General features: G+C 53.0%; 1 protein-coding gene across 2 annotated transcripts; it reads left to right on the top strand.

Moving 5' to 3' along the window:
* The first annotated feature begins 1,194 nt into the window (after positions 1–1,194).
* Positions 1,195–18,369, top strand: L3MBTL2 (L3MBTL histone methyl-lysine binding protein 2). Of its 2 annotated transcripts, none has more exons than XM_004437899.3 (17): positions 1,195–1,299; positions 1,654–1,894; positions 3,532–3,665; positions 6,022–6,145; positions 7,003–7,082; positions 8,663–8,780; positions 9,223–9,357; positions 9,648–9,736; positions 12,087–12,318; positions 12,763–12,839; positions 13,037–13,141; positions 13,835–13,982; positions 14,346–14,428; positions 14,765–14,999; positions 15,495–15,560; positions 16,543–16,659; positions 17,131–18,369. In XM_004437899.3, the coding sequence occupies exons 1-17, from the start codon at positions 1,276–1,278 to the stop codon at positions 17,241–17,243; spliced, it is 2,121 nt and encodes a 706-aa protein (XP_004437956.1). In that variant the 5' UTR covers positions 1,195–1,275; the 3' UTR covers positions 17,244–18,369. The 2 variants fall into 2 exon arrangements, with proteins under 2 accessions (XP_004437956.1, XP_087304990.1); XM_087448864.1 differs by having other exon boundaries at positions 15,492–15,560.
* Positions 18,370–19,186: the final 817 nt, after the last annotated feature.

The following is a 19,186-nucleotide window of genomic DNA, read 5'->3' as shown; positions in this document are numbered from 1 at the left end:
TTCAAACAGGGAGACCAGATGGAGGGCTGTTGCAGTGGACCAGTGGCTTGTATTAGGGTGGTAGTGGTGGAGGCATACAGGATATATTCTGTCCCCTCCCCCCCAAAGCCCCAGTAGATAGTTGTATGTCATGGCTGCACATCCTTCTAGTTGCTGTATGTGGGATGCGGCCTCACATGGCTGGAGAAGCGGTGCGTCGGTGCGCGCTGGGGATCTGAACCGGGCCGCCAGCATCGGAGTGTGAACACTTAACCACTAAGCCACGGGCCGGCCTGTACAGGATATATTTTGGAGGTAGAAGAACCAACAGTACTTGTCCATAATGTGGATATTGGGGTTGGGGATAGAACGGATTGAAGGAAAGAAAAAAATTAAGGAAGATTTTCACATCTATGTGGTGAACCTCAAATTTAGAAATATATTTAACATATATTCAGCCTCCACTTATTACATTTAATTTCTTAATTAATTGGAGCACAGCATAGCATAGGCAAAGAACTTGGACTAAATCTTAAATTCCAGTCCTATGTGATCTTGGAAAGTGTCTAAACCCGAACAGCCGCTGTTTCCTCATCTTTAAAACGATGATTGGATGTCTGCGGATTTGAGATGTTTGTAAAGCTCCACAAGAACGCCTAGAGCTCCCAGCGTGTAAGAAGGTTGTGGGAAATCCAAACGCGACGAGGTGGCGAGCCTCATATTCCAGGTTTTATTCAGAAGATGGTGATGGAGGGCGAGTGTTGCAGGATTTTGAGCATGCGGGACATCTACAGCATTGGGCATAAGAGTATTCCAGTCGGCCTGAATTGGAAATGAGTCTCTCTGCTAGGCATTCCGGCCCAACGGCACCTGAAATTTCTAATCAGGGAGAATGCGAGGTTATCCCTGGAGCCTGAAACAGTACCTGACTACCGTAGGTGCTCAATAATTGTTTAATGAAGGATAGGGTAGGGGTGAAGGGAAGACGCTGACGTAGAGGTAGGAAAACAGTCCGCAACAGCCGCTGGAAGGCCCGAGCTCGGGATTTTCACGTCGCTGTAGCAACGCCCCGCTCCACGCGCACGCACCCGGGAACTACAAGTCCCACAAGCGTCCGCGGCTTTCCCGCCCCCGGGGAGGAGGGGCGCGAGCGAGCGCGGAACCAGCTTTCCCTCTTTCCTGAAGCGTGATTGGTCCGCGGCTCTGGGAGACGGCCAATGAGTGCGCTCGCGAGAGCGGCGAGGCCAATATGGCTTCCTGCGCCTGGTGACGGTTGAAGACGCTGTTTTGGGTCTCATGGAGAAGCCCCGGGGAGTCGAGGTGAGGGGGGAAGGACTTATCGTGACTGAGAAGGGGAACCCCGAGAGCCTCGCTCGTGGACCCTTTAGGCCTTTTAGTGAAGGCTGGAGGGCGGAGTGTGGAATGATGGATAGACGGAGGTAGTTAGGCTTGACCCGGGCCAGAGGCGGTCGCTGTTGCCTGTTGAGAAATGTATAAACAAGAGTAATGATCCTGGTGTTTGCAAAAGGGGTATTTGATTCTGCCTGCCACTTTGCCCAAGAGTGTTGACTTCACCAAGAACTGGAACGGGAGCTGGTAGATTTGCCACCTCCCTCCCCATACACTAAACCAACCATGATTCCTTCTGCCTGTTTTGTGCCATCCTTCAACCAGGAGACTCCGTCTTCAGAACCAATGGAGGAAGAAGAGGAAGATGACGACTTGGAGCTCTTTGGTGGCTATGACAGTTTCCGGAGTTATAACAGCAGTGCGGGCAGTGAGAGCAGCTCCTACCTAGAGGAGTCAAGTGAAGCAGAAAATGAGGATCGGGAAGCAGGGGAGCTGCCCACTTCCCCGCTGCATTTGCTCAGCCCTGGGACTCCCCGCTCCTTGGATGGCAGTGGTTCTGAGCCAGGTGCCTTCAGAGTGTCCCCTGAAGATGGGGAGGTTTCAGGAGGCTATGGAGGAAGAGGGGGATAGAGCCATGTGGGCAGAGCCCTCCAGGTGTAAAGGGCTGTTTGATCTGATGTCTAAGGACCTGTGAGAGAGACAGAGCATCCCAAGTAGCCCCAAGGATCATTTCTTCTGCAGTAGTCGGATTTCGTTCATACAACTAGTATTTATTCAGCACACATTACATGCCAGTCATTAACATGGTGCTGCTTGTACATTTGTGTGAATAGCTAGTGGATTTCTAAGCCTGGAGGTTGAGAAGGTAGAACATTTGTTCTGGTTACTCTCTGGGTAGGGACAAGAAATAGCTTGCGGGGTGGGAGTGAGGGGGAGGGAAATATAGAATAAAGTGACCTCCAAGTAAGAGGAGTAGGGTGGAGGTGAGCAGATAAGAATCCCCATGGATCATCTGGAAGCCACTTGGCTTCAGAGATGTGATCTTGGACAGCTGCTGGACCCCACTGTCAGTGCCTCCAGCGTGTGGACTGCCTGTGAAAAGAGGCCGGCTAGACGGTTTGTGATAACACTCCTGTTGCTTGGTACCTAAACTTTTCAGAAAAGAATACTCTTTGCCAGTTGAATCTTATTTCCTTTCTATTTGTCATGTCTTCCCTTCCTCTCTCCTTTCTTTTATCTTTCTCCCCTCTATCTTCTTCAACCATTCTTTTAGAATCTTAGAACTTTAGAACTAGAAGGAACCATTAGAGACCATCTACTGCAGGGGTTCTCTATCCTGGCTGTGCATTAGAATCACCTGGGGGGAGGGGGCGGGCCCCGTGGCTTAGCCGTTAAGTGTGCGCGCTCTGCTACTGGCGGCCCCGGGTTCGGATCCTGGGCGCGCACCGACGCACCGCTTGTTGGGCCATGCTGAGGCGGCGTCCCACATACAGCAACTAGAAGGATGTGCAACTATGACATACAACTATGTACTGGGGCTTTGGGGAGAAAAAAAGGAAAAAAAAAAAAAAAAGAGGAGGATTGGCGATAGATGTTAGCTCAGGGCCCGTCTTCCTCAGCAAAAAGAGGAGAATTGGCATGGATGTTAGCTCAGGGCTGATCTGCCTCACACACACACACACACACACACACACACAAAAAAAAGAATCACTTGGGGAGCTTCTAACAAACTAGAAATGCCTGGGTCCCACCACAGACCAGCTAATTAGAATCTCAGGCTTGGGCATTTTTAAAAGCTCCTCCAGTGATTCTAATACGATGTCAAGGTTGAAACATTTATTTAGTTCAGTCTCTTTATAGAAGAGAAGAAAATGGACCCACAGAAGTTAAGTGATGTGAGCACTTTTTTCCTTCTCAGTTTTCTCTTCACAAACTTTCCTCACCTGTTTCCTCTGTCATCCTCATGGATTTTCCTTAGCGCCACTGTTGACACATGTAGCCAAGGGATGCCAAGCAGCTTATCTTGGGTGAAATAGGTTCAGATGGACACCCCAGAACTTCCTTCTCTTCCAGTTCTGCCAGCCTTAGGGGGACTGGGACTTAACCTGGTTAATGCAGTGCCCCAGCTTTTGAAGGGCCCATCGTTTTGTTTGATTTGGGGTAACCGCATCAGGTGAGTCATGTGCTAAGTTCTCTTCCCAGCTGTCTGTGAGATGTGTGGTATCGTGGGTACAAGGGAAGCCTTCTTCTCCAAGACCAAGAGATTCTGCAGTGTCTCCTGTTCCAGGAGCTACTCCTCCAACTCCAAGAAAGCCAGTATCTTGGCTAGATTACAGGTGAGAGGCAGTCATTTGGAAGACCCTTCCCAGGGCCCTGGGTGCTGAGATAGCAACAACAATTGACTGATGGCAAGGGGCCAGGAGGGCTAGGGAAGGACCTTGCTTATGGCTGTCTGAGGTTGTAAATTTCATGGTATTATGTTCTCAAACCATACAGGGCAGGGGAATCCATTTATGGAGCTTGTTAAATTGCAGATTCCTGGGGCTACCCTCCATTCCCCACCCTCACCCCTCAGAGTCTGATGTGTTCAGTAAGTTTTAAACAAGAACTTTGAGGGAGTCTGATGCCCTTGGTCTTCCCACCATACTTTTTTTGTGTGTGTGAGGAGATCAGCCCTGTGCTAACATCTGCCAATCCTCCTCTTCTTTTTGGTGAGGAAGACTGGCCCTGGGCTAACATCTGTGCCTGTCTTCCTCCACTTTATATGGGACGCCGCCACAGCATGGTTTGCCAAGCAGTGCGTCGGTGAGCACCCAGGATCCGAACCGGCGAATCCCGCCGGGCCGCCGCAGTGGAGTGCACGCACTTAACCGCTTGCACCACTGGGCCAGCCCCCCACCATACTTTTATAAATGCTCTGACAGTAGGATGGGAAACAGGCACAAGGTTCACCAGCTATGGTGGGTTTAGGACGTTGATGCATCGTCTCTGACTCCATGTCATAGGCAGCCACCTAGAATGTCTTACCAATCTCTAGTTAATTATTGACATTCATAGAATTTTTAGAAATGGAATATTCTTAGAGATGTGTTGTCTAAACCACACATTAATTGCTGAGGTCCAGAGAGGAAGAACGACTTACCTAGGGTGGCTCGGTAGGAAGACAGCGACAGAACCGGGACTGGAACCTAATCTCAGGTGCCTGGCCTCGTGTCCTTTCATGGTAACTATGGCCACAGTCCCCAACACTGGTTCTCAAACTTGACTGCACGTTGGGATCACCTGGAAAGGTTTTTAAATGTTGCTGCTTGGGTCTTACTCCCAAAGATTCTGATTTAATTGGGATGGAGTGTGGCCTGGACATAGGGGCTTTAAAGAGCTCCCCAGGTCATTGTAATGTACAGCAAAGCTGAAGACCCACTGCTCTGACATTTATTGTGTTAAAAACAAAATTCAACTGAGTAAATTTGAAGATCTAATTGGCTTTATTCGATGATTCATGAATCATACAGCATCCCATCTAGCAGATAGAAAGGAGCCCCAAAGAGCTGAACAAAATGGGAGACTTTTATAGGCAGAAGGGGGCAGGGACAAGGAAAGAGCAGATCACCTCATCTTTCTTTGGGGAACGGAAGGGATCTAGCAGGCGGATTACCTCACTAGTGCTGACCAGGAAGTTCCAGGTTTACTTAAGATTGCATTCCTGGGAGAACTGGCAACTGCTCTTGGTATTCAGTCCTGGTTTGCAGACATGGGGTTGAGCACAAGTGACTCCATTTTGGTCCTGTTGTCTCTTTTTTTAACAATTGAAGTTTCAGCATGCCAGGTCTCCTGCTTAGTGCTTCATACATTATCTCTCACCTCTGTGAGACAATTACCATTTTTTCCCTCATTTTGCGGATTTTAGTCAAGGCACAGAAAAATCCCTCTCCTCAGTGAGCTAATAGTAATATTGTTAATAGCTACAGTTTGGGGGTACTTGCTAAGGACTTGGCACTCTCAGTCCAACCACTGATCCCTAAAAGATGAATTTTTAAAGATTCCTATTTTAAAGGCTCAAAAACTTTTAGTAACTTACAAAGGTACACAAATAAAATTGAAGAGCCAGGATTGGAACTGAGGTCTTTGTGGGATTTAAACCCACGTTTCTACTTTACTGATCTCTTTAATAAATTCTCTGGGCCTTTCTGATCAGTGCTTAAGTTATAAATTACAGACCAGATCAGTGGCCTTTCATTTTGGGGGATGACCCCTTTGAGTACCTGATGAAAGCCATGGACCCTCTCCAGAACATTCATGTGTGTACAAAATATTGTCTCCTGCTTCAGCTCACAGACCCTCTGAAGCCCATTGTCTGCCATAAATCTGTAGGAGCACCAGAGGAAGGAGATGGCTGGAGGAAGTGAAGGCTTAAAAGATAGAACAGGTGTCCCTCCCTGCCTCACCTCCCCACCCCTCCAGAGTTGAACAAGAGCTGACCACTTAAGTGAGTGCAGGGCTCAGTAGTCACTCTCAACCTTTAACGCCCTTCTGAGCTAAGCATTGTTATTATTATCATCGTGATTTACAAATGAAGAAACTGAAGCCCCAAGGAAGTTAACTGAACCAGTGCCTGGATAAACCTAGGCAGTCCAAATCCAGATCCATGTTCTTAGCCGTTAGGCTATACCCATCCTCTCCTCCTCCCTCCAGGGGAAACCACCTACCAAGAAAGCCAAGGTCCTGCACAAGGCTGCCTGGTCTGCCAAAATTGGAGCCTTCCTCCATTCCCAGGGGACAGGACAGCTAGCAGATGGGACGCCAACAGGGCAAGATGGTAAGACAGCAGAGGACTGGTGCTCAGGAAGTGCTGGGGGCGGGGGGTGCCAGGACTGGGGTGGCCTCCCTAGGAGCCAGGAATGGAAAAAGATGGCCAGCTAGAAAGTGACCTAACCCAGGCTCATGGAGGATTGCATCTTCCTCACCTGGTAGGTATTGTGGAAATTACCTCAGAAAAATCCCTTCAATTGCTCTTACATTGCCCTACTCCTAATGATTGACAAGCAGAGAATTGGCTGCTTTTGTTTTGCATTGCTTTTAGCTCTATGGCTTTTGTTTTCCTGGGGCACTGGAGACCCAGATCTGGTTTGAAGAGGGGTGGTGGGATAAGGAAAGGAACCTTTCTCTCTGAGTGTGTGTAGCAATTTCTAAGCAAATTAAATGTAGGCATGGAGCAACTCCGCTCTAGATGGTCTGAGTTTTTAACAAGTGGGACTCCACAGGCATGAGGGTTGGAGGGGCCTGGGTGTGTGCACCTCCCACCCATTTAGATTGGCTGTGGCCAATGAGAGGTTGGGGGAGGTCTGAGGAATGTAAACCCAAGGGTCTTTGAATTTCCTTCCTTTGGGGAAAGAAAGGTCAGACATTTCCCTGTAAGTGTCTCCTATGCTCTGAGAGTTGGCAGCCTTTGGATAAGGTCCTCCCCCATCCTGATGGCCACTGATAGGGCAGGTATGGGAGTGGGTACAGGGCTGCTCAGGAGAGGGTGGCCCCCCATGGACTTGGGATCGAGGTGCTGCTGGGGTGGGAAAGGGAGCTGCTTCTACACGCTCTGCAAGGGCCAGGTTCCTAGAGTGGCTGCTGCTTGAGCTCCCAGCCTCAACTCTCTCAACTCTTCCTCTTTCTGCTCTGCAGCACTGGTCTTGGGTTTTGACTGGGGAAAGTTCCTGAAGGATCACAGTTACAAGGCTGCTCCTGTCAGCTGTTTTAAACACGTGAGTGCCCTGGAGATGAGGGGAGGGAGAGCAGGGAACCCCGGTGCTCGCCACCCGTCTCACCCACCTGCATCGTGAGCGTCGTTCCAGGCTGGACATTGGCACTGGGGAGAGAACAGTGGTGAGGTCTGGGTGGTCAGAGCCCAGCTTTGCCTCTTGCTCCGGTTTACCTTTCTGCCCACTTCTTTTCGGAAAGTCCTCCCACAAATCCTCATTGAAGGCTTCTAGCACTGTGCTTCCCCTCTGAGGTCCCCACTTTGCTTATTTATCTAATGGAACTTTGTGCTGGTTGATGTCTAAGAGCCAACTCTGAAATCCTTTTCTCCTTTCTTCCCTGTTTTTACTGTTTTCCCATTGAAAGCTTGGTGCTTTTGAACTGCCCTGGGCCCCCTGGTCCTCCCTGACCCCCTATCATTGAGAAACACCAGGAGGGTGAGGCCCTGGAGGGTTGGGCTTGGAGTGGAAGAACTTAACATGCGGCATCCATAGCCTGTGCTAGTCTGCAGGCCAGGAGAGAAGCCGAGAGCAGCACTCTTGTTTTGTCTTTCAAGCTGATTTCCTAAACCTCAAGAAATTCAGGAGGAGGCCTCCTCACTCGTGGAGTCCTCTCACCAGAGTAAACCCACATCCTAGCCTCTCCTTTCTGAACTGCTACTGAACTCTGAGGAGCGTCCTCAACAATGAAGCAGCTTGACTCTCTTACTCCTCCCCTCTGAATTACTAATGAAGGTGCACCTGGTAGGGAAGGCTCTTTTGCCGTGCATTCTCTAGCAGTCCTGGCATTTTCATTGCAGGGCAGGTACATCATACTTGCATTTAACATATCTCATCCACTATGCTCTGTAAAAAGCCCACCCCTGTGTAGCATAACCATTTCTAGGTTCTGTGATGGACCTAGTCTCTGTGGCCAGGGAGATAGAATGGGATACCCCAATTGGCTTAAGCCAAGGCTGAGAATGAAAAAATGGTCAATTTCCCCAAAGGAGGATCGAGGTGCTGTTGGCAGCAAAGTGAGGATTAGCTATTGGGGAGGCAACCAACAATGGTCCACTGCTGACGGGGCATTTCACAGGAGAAGACCAGCTGGAGAGGTGGAGAAAGAATGTGCCAGAAATAATGTGTAGGTAGACAGCTCTGAGAGAGCCAGCATGGTAATAGCTGAGAGATGAGGGGGTCATGATCATTACTGCCCAGGCTCGAGTGATGATTGAGAGGTGATACTTGTGCTGAGCACAGTGCCCGGCACGTGGTGAGCACGAGGAAGTGTTAGGCTGGTACAGGCGTGATGTGCCCAAGACAGTACAGCTAGGAGCTGGTCCTGTAAAGATTAGCACTCGGGGCTGTCTGACTCTGGATCTCTGCCCACCACCCCTCTATTTCCTGACTCAGTTCTTTAAGGACAGCAGACACGTCTTGGTCATCTCTTTATCCCTGGTCCCAGTGCCTGGCTTTCCGCACACCATGAGTGATGTGAAAAGTTGAGGTGCAGAGAAGGACGCAATGACTCGTGAGGCCAGCCACTCTTTCCTGCCTGTCCAGGCAGCTCACTGTCCCTCCTTGAATGCCTCATCCCCACACAGGTCCCTCTGTATGACCAGTGGGAGGACGTGATGAAGGGGATGAAGGTGGAGGTGCTCAACAGTGACGCTGTGCTCCCCAGCCGGGTATACTGGATCGCTTCTGTCATCCAGGCAGCAGGTGGGTGTTCCTCTGGCCACGTAGGGTCAGTGTCTGGAGAGTGGTATCTCCAGATGGGTGGGCAGTGTTATAGGAAGAAATTGGCTTCACAAAACAAACAAAAAACCCACCCAGTTTCTGCCTCTCTTCCTGGGATTCTCCTACCTTCCCTACCTTGGAGGGGACCTCAGCTTGGCAAGTTTGGAAACTCCCATTTTTTAAGTTGATTCCAAGGATGATCAGGCTATAGAAAATTCTCACCACTATGCCGTACTGCTTTCCAAGTAAGTGGCATGGGTTTGTTTGGGCTCTGACTGTTGTGGACAACAGGGACTCAGCTCCTGGAAGGAGTTCTTGGAATAGGCAGCGGAGAGTCCGCTGTAGGCTGCAGAAGAGAGAAGACCTAAGAATATACCTTTCCCCATCCCACCCTCCCTCACTGGTGCCCTTTCCCTTCTTTCAGGGTACCGGGTGCTGCTCCGGTACGAAGGCTTTGAAAATGACGCTAGCCATGACTTCTGGTGCAACCTGGGAACTGTGGATGTCCACCCCATTGGCTGGTGTGCCATCAACAGCAAGATCCTGGTGCCCCCTCGGAGTGAGTTAATGAGAACATTCTCTGTCCTGGTTCCTGCGGGCCTTTGGTAGAAGGGGGAGTTCTCTGTCTTAGGTTAGAGCAGAACAGAACCCCCTTGCCACCTTGCTTCCTGTTCTCCCCTGACTCAGGCCCTGTGGCAGATCCAAGTTGTGCAGCCTGATTTTATAAGATGAGGTTGATTGCTGGCCTGATGAGGCAGAAAAAAATTGTTCTGTCCCCTCTGCTGATCTCTGGCACCCCCTGTCGGTGGGAGTGTTGTCTGTCTGTGTAATCAGCTTGTCTCTCCACAGCCATCCATGCCAAGTTCACCGACTGGAAGGGCTACCTCATGAAACGGTTGGTAGGCTCCAGGACGCTTCCCGTGGATTTCCATATCAAGGTCTGGCAGTGAGCCCTTTGGGTCTCCTAACTGACCTCCTTCCTGCCTATCTCCCCTTTTATCTGTCCTTCATGCTGCTCACTGGAGTATTTTTCCTAAGACTCCCCTGCTTGACGGTTTAGTGGCTCATCCTCCCCACCCAGACTCTTTGATCCAGCCATTTGCTCTTCCAGACCCTTACCTTTGCTCATAGCATTTTTCAGGAGCGTCCGTTCAACAGATTTTATTAAGTACTTGTTGTAAACAAGGCACTGTAGGAAATACAGACCCTGCCATCCAGGACTCTCCAGTCTGGCAGAGGAAATGAAGTCATGCACCTGAATAATTATAAAATAGCCTTGGTTCTGAACCAGGGATGTACCTCAGAATCATCTGTGTGGCATTTATTTATTTTTTTAATAATTTTTATTTATTTATTTTTTTTCCCCCAAAGCCCCAGTAGATAGTTGTACGTTGTAGTTGCACATCCCTCTAGTTGCTGTATGTGGGACGTGGCCTCAGCATGGCCGGAGAAGCAGTACGTCAGTGCGCGCCCGGATCCGAACCCGGGCCGCCAGTAGCGGAGCGCGCGCACTTAACCGCTAAGCCACGGGGCCGGCCCTTGTGTGGCATTTAATTTCACTTTAAAAAAATCATTTAGTTGTTGAACTTGAAAATCATGCACATGGTAAAAATTCAAAGGGATCACAGGGTACAAGTGAAGACTTAGTCTCTCCCACTCTATATACCAGACCTCCAGTGTGGGGCTCGCTCACACAGGGCCTAGGCCACACCTGAGGTCTCCTGACCCAGATGCTCATGGGTGTGGTTCCCAGGTTGCCCTGGGTAAGTGTCCCAGCAGTGAGTGGAGGGGTGCAGGGCAGGCACTGCCATGACACGAAACTGAACTGGCCTTGTGGCCTCAGGAGGAGCGGGTATTAAGGAAGGCTTTGTGGAGAAAATGGCATTTGATTCTGCCGTGATGGGTAGGGTGGGGGTGGTGTGGAAGCCCGCAGTGGAAAACAAGGCTGGAGTGGGAGTGGGGGCCATGTCACCTAAGGGGCCTGATGCGGGGGAAATGGCCTTCAGCAAGGAATGGTTCCAGCACCTCAAGGAAGCATTCTCTGGCTTTTTTTCCTTAAAGTAGAATTGATTTTTCCCTTATTTGAACTCGCTGGGTACTACTCATTTGCTGTTTATGTCCCTGAATGTTAATTATCTTTTCATATTATCTTTCCAGCAAAACTGTAAGCATTTTCTCCTGTATTGCCCACAGTGCCTTGCCCTTACAGGGCTCCCGTTCCCACACATGACTGTGAACAAAACAGGGCAGTGAAGTGGTGTTGGGTCGGGGCTGTGCTGGGTGGGCCCACAGGAAAGGAGGGTGTCAAGGAGGGGCCAGGTCCGGGAGGCGCCTCACTCTCCTGAATGGGCCCGTCAGGCAGTCGGTGTCAGGTGTGCTCCAGCCCTTGAGCTGAGGGCTGGAGGGTCTGTGGTGCAGGACTCTGGCAGCTTTTCCTGGTGGCTGCTTTGTGACCTCTGAGGCTCTCCTCCTCTGGTGGGATTTGAAATGGCGCTGCTCACTCCCCACCACGCCCAGGCTGGGGCTGGTTCCCACTGAGCTAGCAGTGCCCTGGGGCTGGAAGGCCCTACAGAGCTGACCGCACCCATTCCCCTGCCCCAGGCAAGATGGCACCAAAGTCACAGCAAACAAAAGGAATCTCCCACCCCCTCACCCATGCCCTGCCATCGGGGTTCTCTTGAGCAGTCTGTGGTCCTCTTGGTCCCTGTCCCTTGCTGGGTCAGAGGGGGCAGGCATTGCTACTGAGGTGCTAGGTTCATAGCCTCAGCCCAGCAGGGTCAGAGCTAGAATTAGACTTATGCGGGCACAAGGGAACTCAGTTCTCTGGACACAAGGCTTGTATGTGACCCCAGCAGGGGGTCAGGAGGTAGAGCGGAGTGTGGGGTACCTGTGGGATCAGAGTGCAGATCCCTGAAAGAGCACAAGGCTGGACACCAGGACCAAGTTCCAGTCTCAGCTCTGGCACTAATGCGTCTGTGTGCCTCTGGGCAAGTCACCTGACCTCTCCAGGGCACCTGTTTCCTTAGTCTGAAATGGGTTTGTAGTTCCCATCATATTGACTGACTGGCATTTTGGCGCACACGTTATAAGCTGTGCACTGTCCCTCAGTATCATCCTAGAGAATTGGGGACCAGGATGGGAGGGCTCACCTGCCCACTTCCTGACTTAGTGATTGGGGTGGTTCCACCCCACCTTCCCTGTCCTCTGGTTACTTTCCAGAGACAGAGCAGGAAGGTGGGTGGAGGGTCCTCATGACCACAGCAGGCCTGTGTTCTGATGTCATTGCAGATGGTGGAGAGCATGAAGTACCCCTTCCGGCAAGGCATGCGGCTGGAGGTGGTCGACAAGTCTCAGGTGTCACGGACCCGCATGGCCGTAGTGGACACGGTAATTGGGGGTCGCCTACGGCTCCTGTACGAAGATGGTGACAGTGATGATGACTTCTGGTGCCATATGTGGAGCCCCCTGATCCACCCAGTGGGTTGGTCACGGCGTGTCGGCCACGGCATCAAGCTATCAGGTTAGCAAAGCCCCAATCCAGCGTGACCCCAGGCTTTGTTGCCCCAAGGCCTGGGTGAGAGCACCTTCTCTACACCCCACAACAATGCTCTGTGGTAGAGGTGGTCATCTCTACCCTGCAGATGGCAATACTGAGGTCCAGAGAGGTCGAGAGACTTGACCAAGGTCACTCAGCTTATAAGTGGTAAAATCAGTTTGAACCCAGAGGCTACAGGCCCCATCCTCTCCCTTGTCATGTGGGAAGAGTCGGGGTCTCAAGGGCTGAAAAGTCCTTACAGAGAGCTCCTGATGTTTTCTGTCTTCTAGTCTAGGTGGGGGCTGGGGGTGCTGTGGTACAGGTTAGAGCAAGGCAGCCCCCACATTTCTGGGGGAGGCGTGAACATGGCCCTGTTAGCAGCCTTCATTTCCCTTCTCTCCCTCACTCCTTCTGCCATCTCCCCAAAAGAGAGGCGCAGTGACATGGCCCACCATCCCACCTTCCGGAAAATCTACTGTGATGCTGTTCCTTACCTGTTCAAGAAGGTGAGGCACGCCCCTGGGCACTTTTCCCCTTGACCATAGGTCCATTCCAGGCCTGAGGCCCCTGGCTCTTCCCGGGATGTCCCTTTCCTTCCCCATTTCCTTCCCAGGCCTATGGCAGATGAGGCCTGCTTCCCCCCCATCCCCCCGGCTTCACCTGGGCCAACCCAGAGATGCCCCAACTGCCCCCTTCCTTTAAGGTTCGAGCTGTCTACACGGAAGGTGGTTGGTTTGAGGAGGGGATGAAACTGGAGGCCATTGACCCCCTGAATCTGGGCAACATCTGCGTGGCAACCATCTGCAAGGTGAGCGTGGGGCTGGCCCTGCTGCCTCCAGTGTGGCTTTCTGAGGGGCCGGAGATGGCACAGAGCTCTGCACTCCATGTCCATCCCACCTGCCCAGCACAGGCTGCTCCCGGGGTACCTGATTTTTGTGAGTAGCGGACTTATCTGCTCCTTGCTCAGAATCTGCTTTTATGTCAGGCTCCGAGACGAGTTGGACAGGTGTTTTTTGAACACCTGGCCTGAGCCTGGTCAGGTGTAGGCCCCGCCCTGTCACCTCACTGGGGGCTTCCCACTGCCACTTGCCATCTTTTGAGTGCTGGTCTAGCCGAGAGCCACAGCCGGGCTGACTTTGCTGCAGCCCGAGGAGCAAATGCCCACCCTTTGGCCCTCCTGGGGGACATGCTGACTTGTCCATTCAGCAAATCTCCAGCCTGGGCCTTTGTGCTCACCACTGAGGACACAGTGGCAAAAAGACAGATGTAGTCCCTGCTGGCATGGCGTTGGCTGTCTAGTGAGGATGGTAAATCACCTCACAGGTCTGGGTCACAGGAGTGCTGAGTGCTCTGAAGCACAAGCTCAGGGAAGGCTGAGCTCTAGCTCCGGTTGGATACATCTGCCTCGCATCCCCACCATAGACACCTTACCCTGGGATGGGGGTGCAGTTCACGACACCGTCTTCTCCGTCTGCTCTGCCCCCACCCCACCACCCCTTAGGTTCTCCTGGACGGCTACCTGATGATCTGTGTGGATGGGGGCCCCTCCACAGATGGCTCCGACTGGTTCTGTTACCATGCCTCCTCCCACGCCATCTTTCCAGCCACCTTCTGCCAGAAAAATGACATTGAGCTCACACTCCCAAAAGGTAAGACTGGCCTTGCAGTCGGAAGGGGCAGGGTGAGGCCACAGGCCCAGATTCCTGGCCAAACCAGACCCCTGGAGCGTGGAGTCTCAGACTGGAGAGGAGAGGTGACAGAGCCACCCAAGGCCACCACTAGCTGGTGTGTGACTTGGTGAGCAGAGCTCCCACTTGTCCTTTTGGGCAGTGAACAACCTGTACAACAGGACAGTGGTCCTAGAGCATGGGGAGAAGGGAAGAAGCCTTCTGGGGAGTTTCCAGGCTGGGTCCTGACCAAGCTGCAGGCACCCCTTTGGCAGTGTGCTCCTTTCCTGGATTCCCTCCCATCCCCCTCCTCTCCCTCCACATCTGTGCATTCTGTTCCTCTAGGGTACGAGCCACACACTTTCAACTGGGAGACCTACTTGGAGAAGACCAAGTCCAAAGCAGCTCCATCGAGACTCTTTAACATGGTGAGGAGACTGAGGATGCATGGGGTTGGGACGGCCTCAGGACTGGCCCTGCCCACGGTCAGTGGTGGCAGTTCAGCCCCTTCTCTTTTCTTGAGTCTCTACTGCTGAGATCAGCCACTTTGGGGGAGAAGCCGCAACTCTGACGTGGGCACTGTGCTGAGCGGTTTAGCCAGTCCCTTTCCCAGAGGGGCTGGAGCGTGGGAACAAAGTGCAGTGGCGTCATTGGTCAGAGGAACCTTCCCCTGTGGGCACTCAGCCCTGCACCCTCCCCCCGATTCTGCCCCGCTGGGGCAGGGAGCTGGCTGGCTTGGTCACTGCCTTCTTCCCCCTCCCCAGGACTGCCCCAACCACGGCTTCAAGGTGGGCATGAAGCTGGAGGCTGTGGACCTGATGGAACCCCGGCTCATCTGCGTGGCCACAGTGAAGCGGGTGGTGCATCGGCTCCTTAGCATCCACTTCGATGGCTGGGACAGCGAGTATGACCAGTGGGTGGACTGTGAGTCCCCGGACATCTACCCCGTCGGCTGGTGTGAGCTCACAGGCTACCAGCTCCAGCCGCCCGTGGCTGCAGGTCTGGGCTCTTGCAGCCCTCAAGGGCTCTTGACTTTCCTCTTCTTTTTCCTTCCTGCCACCCACTCCCCTGCCCTATGCCCACCTCATTCTTTGGCATGAGATCGAGAAGTCTCCTGGGCCACCTCTGAGTAGGGGGGCCCTCGTCTCCCCTCCCCCCGCTCCTGACTTCTCTGTCTCCCTCTGGCCTGCAGAGCTCCTTCCTTGACCTCCCCACCCTGTCATATGCTCGTGCCCTTGTGCACCCAGGTAAACTACCCAGGTCCCTCCGAGCAGCCCTGGTGGCGAGGGTGGGCAGAAGGGACAGCTGTTCTCCAGTCCCTCCCCTCAGCGCCCCCTGCCCCGGTTCTCATTGCCCAACTTTGGCTCTCCTTCTTGGGGTGTCCTGTGAGTAAGGGAGGCTAGTGAGGGGTAGGCAGGGGTCTTGGGATGTGCCTGTACCCCATGTCCTCTCCCAACCCTCTTCTCACCTCCTGCCCTTGTCTTTCAACAGCAGAGCCGACCACACCTCTGAAGGCCAAAGAGGCCACGAAGAAGAAAAAGAAACAGTTTGGGAAGAAAAGTACGTGATGCTTTAAGCAGCCCTGGGCTGGTGTGGGACCTGGGATCGGCTGGGCCTGTGTCCTGGGAGCGGAGGGGGGAGTTGCCGCTTAGGTGGCGCTCTTCATGGTCCCTCCATCTCCTCGCCCTCGCCCTTTGGCCCCACGGGCCTGTCCCCGAGCATAAATAGGGAGTCTTTAGTCTCTGGCAGTGGTCAGGATGCCAAGGAAAAGCGACAGGAGATTGTAATTGAGAGAGAGAAGCAGGGATCCAGCCCCACTGCCCCACAGTCAGAAATCGGCATGGCTTCCTCGGCAGTGTGCAACTGCTGTGTTTGCAAGTAACAAGCCTGGGAGGAAGTGGAAGCTGCTCGCCAAGGCTGTCGTTCTTCCTTCGTGACCCCCTGAGGGGTGGGAGCAAGAGCAGCCACCGAGCTTTGGTGTCTCTCCCTAGGCGGGGCCTCCCTCTCAGTAGGTCCTGAGCCTAGCGTGGGCTCAGCTCAGGCAGCAGGTTGGAGGGGGCAGGGAGTAGAGGGGGCAATGCCGTCCTCCAGAGCTGCAGGCTGGTGGCTGTGAGGTGGTCTCCACGACATGGCACCACCCAGAGAAGAGGACAAAGTGGGACAAAGAGGAAATGGATATGGTCCCTGTGCAGCATTAAGATGCTGTGAGGATATGGAGTTGATTAAGTGGGAGGCCCCTGTGCCGTTCAAAACGTAGGGCTGGGAAAGTTGCATTTCACAGGTGAAGAAAGTAAGGATTGGAAAAGAGAAGCTTAACAACCATGGGGGTGGGGTGGGGGGTTGGGGGCATGGGCAGGGGGTGGCATTAATCCCCTATTGGAGAGAACCTCTCTGAGCCTCAAGGCAGCCCTGAGGGGCGATGTCAGAGTTCAGGCCTCCTGTTCCTGCAGGTCGGCACCTTCGCTTCTGCTGGATGAGACCCAGCCTTTGAACCTCACGTGGATACAACCCTATGCTGGTTTAATTCCTTTTTTATTCAAAGGGAAAAGAATACCACCAACCAAGACCCGGCCCCTCAGACAGGGGTCCAAGAAGCCCCTGCTGGAGAACGACCTGCCGGCCGCAGAGAAGACCTCGTCAGAGCCCGTTTCCGATGAAAGTAAGAGCCTCCTGGGTGGGGTCAAGGCAGTGCTCAGAGACGGCCCCTCTCCTTCCCTACCTGGCACAAAAGAGTAAAGTTTAAAGGGAATTTTCTGGGCACCAAGCAGTCCTTCTCGGACCACCGGGCCTGGAGAGCTTCCCAAACATCCACCCCCAACTCTGAATGGAGCCGAGCATCTCCAGCCTGCCCTCTACTTCTCTGCCCCCACCTCGTGTGCTTGGCAGAGTGGGCAGCAGAGAGGCAGGTGCCAGTGGCTCTGGCACAGCCTGCCTGGCTGGGGTGTGACAGGGCCCTGGGCCTTCTCTGCTGCCTGCCCCCATGGAGGGGGAAGGTGCTCTCCCTGCCACATCCTGAGGGCCCCCATCTGTAAGAAGCCAGATCCCTTCCCCAGATGCTGGGTCCCCTGCCCTCCGCAGAGTTACACACACACTCACTCTGTTCCCCGGCCCTCCCCACCTCCCCCTTTAGTCATTGCTGTGCGTGTAAAGGAAGAGCATCTTGACGTGGCCACGCCGGACAAGGCCCCAAGTCCAGAGCTGCCTGTTCCCATCAAGAACATCAAACAGGAGACAGACGACTAAGCCTTCCCCACTGGCAGCCTGGCCACCTCGCTGGAAGCCAGCCCAGGCTCCTCATTGCCCCCATCCCTCCACCCCACTTGACTTTGGAGACTGAGCCTTTTTGCCTAGATTCTGCCTGGTGCTGTGAGGGCCCGGCACTGAAGCAACAGCTGGGGTCTCCTTTGACCCACACTGTTGCCTCTGTCCTCCTCTGTGGCAAGGCCTACGTGACTGGGGCTGCCTGAGGCCCCCAGACTTGTCTCTGAGCAACTCCATCTCCAGCTGGAGTTCCCAAAGCTCTTCCTCACAGTAGCCTTCTCTGTACCCACTATATCCCTCAGTGGCCGGGGGTTGGGGCTGCCCCCAGTCACTCTGGAAGACAAGACAGTGAGTGAAGTGTGTGTGTGTGTGTCTGAGCAAGTCATATGAAGGCCTGGAGCAGCTCTCTTGGGGAGACGGTCGCCTGTGCTTGCTGGATGGGTGCTAACTTGGTTTGCTCAGGACCTGGGCTGTTTGGTATCATCCCAAAGATGGGTGACCAGGCCAAGGGGAGCCGATTTCCAGCTGGTTCATAGAGAACCTGATCCTATCTCCTTTGCTAAAGGCACTAGGCAGCCCCACATGGTGCAGAAACCAGGCCCAGAAAGCGGCCTGTTGGCGCAGTCTGAATTTTCCAAGAAGTGACTAGGTTTGGAACACAGTGAAGACCAAGGATAGGGGCATGTCTCAGGACAGAGGGGCCCTGCCTCTCCCGCCATTACACACACCCCCAGACTTGAGCAGTGATGGGCCAGTGAGCCCCAGGAGAGGAAGATGGCCCAGGTGTGCACTTTGGCTCCTGCTCATGGAGCCCAACTTCTGTTGAGGCTTATGTGCCCGGCTAAAAATAATTCATCGTCCTGGATTCCCTTGCAGTTAAGGGATCCGGTTCTGGCTGAAGAGCTTCTGGGAAAACTGGACTTGTATGGCATTTCGGCCCTTAGTTCCCTCCTCCTGAATGAAGACATGCCTACAGGTGCTGTGGGCACAAAAGCCCCATGGTAAGGATGGCAGAGCTGGAAGACAAGTTTAGCTGCCATTCCAGCCCTGGACTGGCTCCCCAGACTTCTTAACTTGTATGAGACAATTAAATCCCTTCCTTGCTGAAGTCCAGTTAGATTTCTGTTCCTTACAGCAGAGTGTATTCTGATATGTCACCTCATAGTATGAATTATGAAGATGAAGTGAATTCACACGTGAAGTGTGCACAGAACAATAATGTCTCCTGTCATCTGTTGAGCGCCCCATCTCCATAGCAACCACATGCTGTATTATCTTGATTCATGTTTCTGCCATTTCTCCAAAGTCCAAGCCTGGGTCTTGTCTGTCCCTCGTGCCTGGCACAAAGTTGGCCCCAGTGAGTGCGTATGGTGTGGAAGTGTACATGACTTGTTGTGTTGCTGGGGCCTAAAGGTCAGTTTGATTTGTCACAGATGGAAGTGTTGACCTCTGGGAGGGACATTTTCACTCAAGGCACACAATGAACCTTGTGCCTCGGTTGCCCCTGGAAGGAACTGACAGTCCCGGAGTCTCGCAGCAGTGGGGCCGCTGGCTGGGGAACATTATCCAGAAGCACTCGCACTCCCTGCTCCCGCTGCTCAGTGACCTGCAGTGGCTCCCTGGCACAGATGAGACCAAAAGCACACACTAGAGGAAGCTCCCTTGCACCTTTACTGTCCCCCATCTAGACCCTCGGCTCTGCTCGAGGGACAGGGAAGCAAGGGAACTGCCATAACAGCCTCATATGCCAGGCACTAGCTTACACGTGTTGCCACAGCTTATTTCATCTCCACAGCATCCCCGTGAGGTACGTGTTGACTTCATTTTACAGATGAGAAAAAGCAAGGCTCGTTAAGATTTAGTAACTTGGTTGCTTAAGCGTACAACTGTTAAATGACAGCGGTGGGACTAAAGCCCTGTTGGTC

The sequence above is a fragment of the Ceratotherium simum genome, chromosome 25 (genome assembly GCF_057802395.1).
Source record: "Ceratotherium simum simum isolate JZ-2026a chromosome 25, ASM5780239v1, whole genome shotgun sequence".
In the NCBI taxonomy this organism is placed as follows: Eukaryota; Metazoa; Chordata; class Mammalia; order Perissodactyla; family Rhinocerotidae; genus Ceratotherium; species Ceratotherium simum.
This window is presented reverse-complemented; position numbering and strand designations above follow the sequence as displayed.

Bases quoted from the DNA above. Each gene is read 5' to 3' on its own strand.
- L3MBTL2 (XM_087448864.1), top strand. From the start codon at position 1,276: ATGGAGAAGCCCCGGGGAGTCGAG. The intron at 12,319-12,762 runs GTTAGCAAAGCC...TCTCCCCAAAAG, and splicing joins CCACGGCATCAAGCTATCAG to AGAGGCGCAGTGACATGGCC. The intron at 15,561-16,542 runs GTACGTGATGCT...TTTTATTCAAAG, and splicing joins GAAACAGTTTGGGAAGAAAA to GGAAAAGAATACCACCAACC.